This window comes from Micropterus dolomieu, linkage group LG13, assembly GCF_021292245.1.
Source record: "Micropterus dolomieu isolate WLL.071019.BEF.003 ecotype Adirondacks linkage group LG13, ASM2129224v1, whole genome shotgun sequence".
Classification (NCBI taxonomy): domain Eukaryota; kingdom Metazoa; phylum Chordata; class Actinopteri; order Centrarchiformes; family Centrarchidae; genus Micropterus; species Micropterus dolomieu.
The window spans coordinates 16619181-16629798 of NC_060162.1; the positions used below are offsets into that span (position 1 = coordinate 16619181).

General features: G+C 41.5%; 1 protein-coding gene across 1 annotated transcript; it reads left to right on the plus strand.

Annotated features, from left to right (window-relative positions):
• The first annotated feature begins 3385 nt into the window (after window positions 1-3385).
• Window positions 3386-5178, plus strand: LOC123981971 (zinc finger and BTB domain-containing protein 6-like). The gene is made up of 2 exons (XM_046067253.1): window positions 3386-3694; window positions 4048-5178. The coding sequence occupies exons 1-2, from the start codon at window positions 3386-3388 to the stop codon at window positions 5107-5109; spliced, it is 1371 nt and encodes a 456-aa protein (XP_045923209.1). The 3' UTR covers window positions 5110-5178.
• The last annotated feature ends 5440 nt before the right edge of the window (window positions 5179-10618 follow it).

Sequence of the window (10618 nt, forward strand, 5' to 3'; positions counted from 1 at the left end):
ATCAGAGCAACCTGGCCTCTCATAACACCTGAGCAGTGCCACAGACTGATCGACTCCATGCCACGCCGCATTGCTTCAGTAATTCAGGCAAAATTAGCCCCAACTAAGTATTGAGTGCTGTACATGCTCATACTTTTCATGTTCATACTTTTCAGTTGGCCAACATTTCTAAAAATCCTTTTTTTGTATTGGTCTAAAGTAATATTCTAATTTTATTTTCGTAGATACTGAATTTGGGATTTTCATTAGTTGTCAGTTTTAATCATCACAATTAAATGATATAAACATTTGAAATATCTAAATGTCTGTGTGTAATGAATGAATATAATATCCAAGTTTCACTTTTTGAATGGAATTACTGAAAAATAAATCAACATTTTGATGATATTCTAATTATATGACCAGCACCTGTATCTTTCATTTTTTTCACGTCCGTTTGACTCAGTTTGAGTCAATTTGACAGCCTGAATACAACCTTTAAATGTATAATGCAACTGCAAAACTGTGTGCTTCTTTCTGAGATCACTTTTTCCAACAAATTTGACAATATTTCTCCGGGAGTGCAGTAATAAACAGTGGAGGCGCTGATAGTTTGTTGGTCTTAGCAACAGTAACTAAGGGGGCGGGGCTTAGCAAAGGGTCAATTGTCAACTTGATAGCTGTTATTATATATTTATAAATATATAATTATTATTATTATATTATATAATAATATTATATATTATAACCGTTATTACTGTTTGTGAAATAGATGGATTGACATTACAGTATTATATTCAATACAAGAATATAAAAATCAACCTCAGCAACCTTTGGAGAACGTACCAGATGATAAACATCTAGACAGTTCAGATGAGGGACCACACACACATACATTGGGTTTATTTTGCGTTTTCTTACTCTCCATTCAAACTTGTTTTTCTTTCTGTTTCTTTCATCTGATGTGAAACATTTCTCATTTCATGTGCATTTATTTGATTATATAAACTGGGGACAAAACTGAAGAGTTGCAAGGTCATTTACCCTCCACATCCTCAAAAGCTATGGTGGCAGTGTCTGCCAGTACTGGTCACCAAAACAAGAGTCATAATCCACGATAAACTGACTCTTGAATTTCATATACTTTCACATATAGTTAAAGTACCTAAGAAGGAGCATGAAATGAAAATGAAGATCTTACAAGCAGAACTGGAAATGAAGATGAAGGAGAGAGAGATGCAAATGTCTCAATTATCACAACAATGCATGAATCTGAAATAAAAATTGTTTTATTAAATCATGTTGGATGTTTTGGGTGTTTCTTTAATATATCAGACAAAAAAATACACTTTTACTTTTAAATAAATACATTGATTTGCTCATTACATGTAAAAATGTATCTGATCCCAACAGAACTATGAAAACGTAATTTCAAAAATAACTATTTAAAGTGACACAATGCAAAAGCATCTCTGTAGGCAAGTCCTTCTGTGTGGTCAGTTGTAAATGATGGTACATCAGGATTGTCATCTTCTTGTATTTGGGGATGTGGGCATCCATGCTTATTCAGGTAGCAGGTAACAGCTGTTGAAATGATGACAGTGCAGCATCGAATTGGAATCGAAGTGTTTTCAGAAGGCACTGAAAAAAAGTCTTTTGAGCATACCCACTGTCACCAAGCATCATTCCCTTGTGATCTCAGAGAATACAGAGACGTGCAATGATGTTGAAAACGGTAACTAGGGAGTGCATAATGAGCACCTGCAGACAGATTGCGACAGGCTGTCCTCTTTGTTTAACAGATGAAAGACTAGGTTCCAAAAGTGAAATAAGCTCCATAGCATTTACTTTCTGCATTCGAAAAGGTTCCGAAAACTAATTTCATCAAAACATTGCAATGGGTCACTTCTGTCAGCAAGAACTTGCCTAGTTGGTGATTTTCCTTGATCTTCATTGACGTACTCCAGGTAATCCATGTGTCTTCTTTAACAAACAGCATTAATCTGAAATTAAACCTGCCTCCTGGGTGGTTTAATTTAAACCTCAATTTAGTCCTGAAGCATCTCTAATCTTCCTTCAGGAAATCAGCTTAGTTTATTCAGACTCTAGGCGAAGTCTAGGACTATTTTACAACATGACAGAGAAAGCAGATTTCTGTTAGTCTGTGTTAAAAGGCCTTTTCAGTCTAGGAATAGCTTTAATCTCTGCCTGGGACACTTCCCCATAGAGGAAAGGTTATGACTTTAGTTCTTCACATAAAATAAAATGGGAAAACGGGCTACCAAAAAGGCAGACAGAGAAACAATACAATGACAGCCCAAGAGAGCCTGGCAGCAGACAAGATGGTGGACGTCAACCATGATGGTCATCCGTATACAGGAAGTCACTTGAACAACAGCCTAATCAACATCAGGAAGTGAAGCCTTTGTAGCAGAATTAGAACCATTTTTTCGTTTTAATTTAGTTTCTTGTTAAGACTGTTGCTCAGCTCAACAGCAGTAATTTGTAGCTTTAAAAGCCCTGGGGTGACCAAGTCTATACTTTGATATAGTTTTTAGACAATTTAAAGAAAAATCTTGTTGATTTTTTTAACATGCTTATATACCAAACAAATAAAGATATACATAGACAGTCAATTCAAATTATTGCATTGCAAACATAGTAGGTAGGCTAAAACTCAGTATACAATATTTCTCAGGACCCCTTGGTGCCTTTGTAAAAAATCGGGTGAAATTAAGGCACTGAAGGAGTTAATTAGTTCATGTGCTCCTGCGCAACACACACACTGCTGTCTAAATTCAAGATCCTCAGCAGAAAGCTGGAGGAAGTCTGGATTACTGGTGCTTCACCGCTGAAAGATGCATCTCATCCTTTTGCATGTGTAGCCCATTTACGTTTTCATTTAATTGTGTTTAAACTGTCAGGGATCACACGAAAAGAGTCTCCTTGTTCTCTCAGAGCTACTTGTGGTTTTCAACCAAGAAAAGCAGCTTTTCTCACCCGCTGGCTCCGTCATCACGGGATGAGCCTGCAGTGAAAGGTGGGGCCGAGTTCATCACGATCATGTGCATTCTCTCTCTTTGGTATTTTACTGATTTACTGATTGATTTAGCTTAATTGCAGACCAAAACCATCTAATGATAATGATGAACAGATGTAGGAATTGTGATTTAGCTGTAAATCTGTGGGTGTAGGCCTCATGTCTGTAGTTTCCAGGAGTGTCAAAACCTTTATCATGTTTAAATTTCAAAAATGCGCTAACAGTAGAAGACCCACAACCTGAACCCAACGATTAATGAAAAGCAATTATGGAATAATAAAGCTAATCTATACAGCTCGCAGCTTTTCTGCATTCACACTCTAACAAACTGTACCAAAATTTCCTTTTCACTTTAGACACACCAACATGTCAAGCTCTTCTGACAATCTACAGTTTTGCTTCCCCACCCACGGTGACTCCATCCTCAGCAAAATGAATGCTCTAAGAGAGGAGCACCGCTTCTGTGATATCACACTCCTCCTTGCAGGTCCACAAGGCGCCACTGTCCAGCCTCTCTATTTCCACGGTCATAGAGTCGTGCTTGCAGCATCCTCTGATTTCCTACGTGACCAATTCCTGCTCCACGAAGGCCAGGCTGAGCTGAGTGTGGGTGTAGTTTGCAGTGTGGAGGTTGGGAAGAGACTTCTCCTGTCCTGCTACACCGGGTTGTTAGAGGTGCGATATAATCTACTATTTATCAGAACTCTTTACAGTAAAAACAGAGTGGAATATCCAGATTATAGCCATATCCACATATTGTTCTGTACTATGAATATAAAACCCCTGCAAAACAGAGTGTCAGAATGACAGGTTAAAAGAAAAACATCAAGAGATACAGTACCAAAACACAAATAAGGAACATATGACAACAGAAGAATGTTACGTAATATGAAAGTTAAAGATGACTGAGAAGACTTTACTCAGAGGTTGTAGTTCTGTTCTTGCTAGTGTGTTTAAAGTGTGCAAGAGGAAGAATTAATCTTTTACTGTTACTTTTTCCTTGGTTTCCATTATATATATTTTTGCAGGTGCCTCTGAGAGAGCTGGTGAGCTACCTGACTGCAGCTAGTGGGCTCCAGATGAGTCAGGTGGTGGAGAAGTGTGCCCAGGCTGTCTCCCAGTACCTCAGTCCCACGCTGGCTTTCTTGAAACTGGAGAGACACACAGAGGAGAAGGAAATCCAGGAGTCAGAGAGCCTCACAAATAAGGAGGAAAGGGATGTAGCCCACCCCAGCATCCAGGAACCAAATACTGAGGAAGAGGGAGTGGTTGTCATTAAAGCAAGGGTCAGGCAAGGAGCCAAGGTGGATGGTCAAGAACTGAGGGAGGTCAGAGATGCTAGGAGGGTGGTTATAGCTAAGAAAGTGTTATCTGAAGATACAGCGTGCTGTCTCAATACTCTGGAGTCATATCAGGATCAGTGCATTACAGGTGCCCTAAGATGTAAGCTGTGCCCTCCTACAGCTGTCAGAGATCATGTATTCTCCACACCCAGAGGAAGTTCTGCTCAACATGAAAAATTGCTGGACAGTTCCCACAACCAAGATAAAGAACCAGGGGAAGAGCAAAGTGAGGAGGAAGAAATGTTATTGCTGGCAGCTCAACTGCAAGAATGTGGAGAGCTGATGGACTCAAATCTATTTTGTCTCTCTGGAGCACATCTGCCAAAGAGTCAGTGTTCTGGAAATGAGCTGACAGAAGATTCAGACAGCATATTGGTCCAGAGGCCATACCTCTGCAGGAGGTGTGACAGAGTCTTCCAGCACCTAGAGAGCTATGTGGGCCACCTGAAGGAGCACAGACAGTACTTGTGTTTGGTCTGTGGGAAAGGCTTTTCCCAAAAGAGTAACCTGACCCGCCACATCCGCGTCCACACTGGTGTCAAGCCTTTTCGATGCCCGCTGTGCCACAAGACATTTTCCCAGAAGGCCACGCTGCAAGACCACCTCAATCTGCACACAGGGTATATGCCCCATAAGTGCAACTACTGTGCTGTAAACTTTGCACACAAGCCAAGTCTCAGGCGCCACCTGAAGGACATTCAAGGTAAGAGTAGCCTGCAAAATGTGCTTGAGGAGTCTGTTGACTGAGGATAAAGAAGTTAATGCAGTTGGTCTTAATAGTTTGTTTCGATATTATTTTTGGCGCACGTCAAATATGTTGTCAGAAAGCTCAATAAGCTATGTGACACACATTACCGTGATTTGGAGGGTTATAAAGATGAGGCATTTCTATAAAGACAAATGTGTTACATTGATTTTTTTAATCTAATTTTTTTATCTCAATTTCTGCTACAACAGTGTCTGCCATCACACTGAGAATCACTGAGGTAATGCATTCAGTGGATACAAGACACTGAATTAAGTCCTGTACAAACGTAATGTACAAATGTTCTTACGGTATATGATCTGCCAAGTATAATAGTGAATGCAATCTCATATAGGGTTGACTTTGGCATTGTTTCCAATATCTTTGAGAGTGCTCTTGCATTTTAAGAGTGTGTACAGCCAACTACCATGAATGTGTGCCTCTGTTACCTCTACAGCCAAAGATCATTCTGCTTTACCATGAAGATAAGCTATATGTAACTATGTAAACTATAAGAGAGAAAACATTGTAAGTCAGTGAACATGTGAACATCGGTGTAATCACTGCATCAAATTCTGGAGAAAACCTTGTTACTTGAAAAAAGAAATAAAACTCCTTTTTATTTTTAAAAGACTATTTCTTGGCTTGTTTGTTTAAGCTTTGGACAAACTGAACACTGTAAGATAGTTCAATTCAATACAGGCAGTGTGCCTGTATAAAAATGAGGCTAGGGTTCACAGACAACCATTGCTTCACAATTTGACTAGGCTGAAATTTTGTGTGGTTCGCTGAGCTTTACATTACAAAGGAGTGGGTTTTCCCGCGTGGCTGAAAGGGTTTCCATGCTCTCTCACTCCATTATTTCCCTTCACATCCCTCCTTCTCTCCTTCTTTTATCCTCTCGTCCCAGAAATGTTATAAGACAAAATACTGAATTTGACATGGTCCATGCGCACATACAGTAGGCATTTGGGTCACCTCCATTATGAATGAGAGACAGAGAGGTATAAAATATGAGGAGGATGAAGGAGTAGTGGTAGATACAGAGACAGGGATTAATAGTGGTAAAACTGATTAGTATATTGAGAAAATGTCATTTTCTTTGGTCTTATGGAAATTAAAACATTTACGTATCCACTTATGATGAGCTGCAAGGAAGGAGCATGAAGATGAAAAAGCAGCACCTGCCCCGCCCTCATAACCACCGCTGAAATTCTCTTGAGCAGTGCCCACAACCCCCAACTGCTCCAGATGAGCTGAGTAGAGCCTGTACAGCAGGTAACAGATCAGACTGCAGTTGTACAGGTGTGAATATGTTTAACTGTGTGAGTGTCGCGCAGCTTTTTCCTGAATAAAAATGGCATTGCTCCTACCAGAACTATCCTTAATAAATAAAGCTTAAAATATTACAATGAAATGTACTTTTGTATAATATGTCTCTCAAGCTAAAAAGCACAATCATCTTTCATTCAACCAACTGCGTGAAATACGAAAATCATCTATTCAGCTCAGCCAAGGAAGCAAATAAGCTAAGAGTCTACAGCCATCATCTCTGTGAGGCTGTATTGGGCACAGTGGTGCGAGCTAAATGCTAACTTAAATTCAGCATGCTAAATAGTTCACAATGACGATGCTAATGCTGGTGTTTAGCAGGTGTAATGTTTACCATGCTAACATTTGCTAATTAACAAAAAAACACAAGTATCACAGTATCAGATCAACAAAGAAATTGACCTGGTGGTTTTCTAACAAGATTACAATTTGTCCTTTTTAAATTGCTGTATATGGCAATCCACACTATCACATCACTGTACCTGTGCAGTGTCTTTGCTCTTCTTGCTGAAGTTCTGTATGAATTCCACTAGTCCATGAACCACTAACCTCACAGCCAGCATCACCCTTTCCAGCTCCTCCCATGATGGCCCCAGGGCATCTGCACACAGATCAGCAATACAGTCTGTTTAATAGAGATGCTTACCACTGTATAAGGTCTCAAAAAGGCTCAGGTATCGGTAAGCCTGAGAATTTAGCATGTATCAGAGAGCATTTAGATTAGACATCCTGATGCCATTAAGTCAGGGCAAGACCCTCTAGCTGACTTTTGGACGAGGACACATGCACTTCCATCATTATCTCTGTTATACAGTAAGTATGCTAACTAAAAAGGACACCAAAGTGAATACCTTTGATGGAGTTCCCTGTGTGAATAAAGGATAAAATAACAAGAGTGCTAGCGGCTCTGTAAGGGCGTACTTAGGCACAGCCAGTGCTTTGAGCTAAATACTAACATCTGCATGTTAACATGCTCACACTGACAGTGCTAATGTGTTGATGTTTATCGGGTAATGTTTACTATGTTTACTATCTTAGTTTAGTGTGTTAGCATGCTAACATGAACTAATTAACAAAAAAGTATAGCTGAGGCTGATGGGAATGTCGTTGGTTTTGCAGGTATTCAGTATTGTAAAATGTTGACCTGAACTAGATTACAAGTCATCCTTGGAATGGAATGAATCCATCCAACAGTTGTTAAAGCATTTTCACTAAAACCAAGCAACATGTGCGCAGACAGTGGTTGGACAGTACTTTGTGTAGGATCATTTCTATGAGACACAATTACACGGAGGTGCTAATAAAAAAATTAAACTTTAACTAACTGTTCAGACACCGAGCAGCCATCTTGGATCACGAGGTCGGAGGTAGTGCGGTTCTCCTGACTTTCTGAGTTGGAAATCCAACTTAAGGGGGTGTTCCAGTTGAAATTTCCGATTGAAATTCCACCTTCCCGGTACAACTGAAACGCACCATTTTATTCTTTGTTTCCTGTTTTTACTTTTGTGTTTTCCTATTCTCTATTTTCTGGTCACTTCCCTTCCTGCTCTTGTTTTGTCTTTGTGATTTTGTTGAGTGTCCCTACCTGTCTTCAGTGTGTGTCTGTTTGTATTTGTGGATTTATTGGACTTTGGATTATAGTCTGTGCCACTTGGATTTGGTTGCTTTAGACTGCTTCCCTGCTACCTGTTAATTTTGTTGTTTCTCAATAAATATTATACTGCATCTGATCTGCTTGTGTGTTCTGCAATTGGGTTACCAGCCTGCTGCCAACCAGGCCACTAGCCACCAGTCATTGCGCTAGCCTATTAGCAACTCACCTGCACTTAGTTCAGTTTCCTGCCGGATCCTGCCCTGGAGCCACCTTCCGTGAAGCACTCCAGAAGGAAGCGGGGCTCTCACCGATCCCATGCCTCTCCAAACCTCAGCGCCCTAGAGTCTCCCGTGCTCTGCTCCACGTCCACGCTGCTGCCCAGCTCCCAGCTGCTCAGTGCCCCAGAGACTGAGCTGTTCAGCTTCCCGGAGATTCAGCTTCCCAAAGACAGCTGATCAGCACTCCAGAGACTTTGCAATTCAGCTCCTTAGAGACTCAGCTGATCAGAGCCCCAGAGACTTTGTTGGCCAACTCTACCTAGATTCAGCTGTCCAGCATTCCAGAGACTTTCAGAGACAACCCTCCAGATATTGTGCTGGCTAGCACCCCAGAGACTCAATGGATCAGTACCACAGAGGTACCACCTGTCCTGCCTGGTTCTTCTCCTGGACTCTTGCTCCCAGTGTCCAGTCGGCAGCCCGGCAGCCAACACCTGTTCCTGGTTCTTCACCGACTGCTGCTAAGCTGCAGCAACATCCCCTACTGTACTGCTGCAACTTGCTGTGCCTGCTGAGGAACTGCTACTTCCTATCCCTGCTGAGCTGTAGCAACATCCTATTCCTGCTGAAATACAGCAGTCCCCAGTCATATAACTGCAGGTACCCCTGACTTTGCTGAGCTAAAGCAACTCCCTGTCACTGCTGACCTGCACCAATTCCCTGCACCTGACTTGCTTATGATTTTGGCTTCTCTGCTGCAGAAATCCCCTGAGTCAGAACTGTAGTCACCCCTGCTGAGATGCAGCAATGTCCTTTCGATACTGAGCTGCAGCATTCCCTAGAGCTAGAACTGCCGTAGACCCATGTCCCAGAGCTACTGCAGCCTCTTGTTTCCCTGGCTCCACAAGCTCTTCCTCATAGCTGTCGACTTTCTGTCCTGAGTCTGGTCCCGCACACCAGCCATCAGACTCTGGTCCAGGTCTTAAGTCATGTCACTGGCCTCCAGAGGGGTTTCACCTTCGCCGCAGGTCTCCAGAGGGTTTCTGCCTCCGCCAGCCGCCAGGTGCTTTCTGCCTCCGCTGCCACACTCCAGTGGATTTCCGCCTGTGCCTCTGGCCTCCAGGGGATTTCCACCTCCAACACCGGCCTGCAGTAAGTTTTCTTTGCTGCCAGCCTCTTGGTTGCAGAAACATTAATTTGTGCTTTTTAATCGCAGGATAACATTAGATCGTGCTGACATGCTGAACACTGACTGGTCACTTTATTACCTCAGATAATGCAGTTAATTCCAAACAGTGAGACCTTAAGGTTTAAGTACTTTTTTATTTACAGTAATGCTATGCAGACACATCACTTGTTACCACGGAAACATGTGCCTGTTGACATTTTCACCAACTAAAGTAACTTTAAACTCTTAAAATAACAACCTGCTGCATGTACAAATGGCTTGCTACAACAGTGATGATCAGAGGGAGTGCTGACCAGGACGATCCTTCTATATCGTCAGTCTCCCCCTGTCTTGCTGCCGGAATAATGCACCATGTCATATTGGGCTCATTAAGGTTGTCTCTGGTCACAACAATAAGGTAATGGATATGATACAAGAAGTTTGAATTCTGCATATAGGAAGCATACTACATACAGCTAAAAAAATTATTTAGCGCTCCAATATGTATCATAGGTAAACTGGAAACACATTATTTCCTCATAATGACCAAGCACATCTCTCCTGTAGTTACACCATGTCACTGAGGAGAACATTAGGTTGACACAATTATTAACACTGGGGGTAAAGCCCACATGGGCAATGAGCCTGTTAAATACAATTGAGATGCCACACTAAGTCTATTGTAATGTACAGGATGAAGCTATCCAGCTAATAGTAGGTTACATTCATTAACAAAATGGATACTGGATTTTATTTCACATAAAAAGACATGTGAATTTATTCCCTAGGCTACTGACTTTAGTTAATGTATACACATACTAATAGTGATAACTGGAGTATTTAAGTTAATTCAAAATAATGTCAAATACAGGTAGCCTATTTATTTATGTTATGAGAATGGTAACCACAATAAATACTGGGGAAGGCAAACTGAGTTTAGGTATGTTTTTCCTTCCGCTAGTCCGCTTCCCTAAACGCAGGGCTGCAATAAAACGAGCGGGAACTGTGTGTTTGTTTGTGTGTGAACTTCCTCTAGACAGGCGCACTTGCCAAAGCGTATCCTCTGCTGCTGTGCATCTCGGTCTGTTCCTTTAAAACCAGGCAGCCCACGCCTCGAAAAGCGGCTTTTTCCGGCTTGCCCCTTTACATCTTTTTATCCTTGCTCACAACATTAAAAATAGTGCCCCACACCGCTCCAC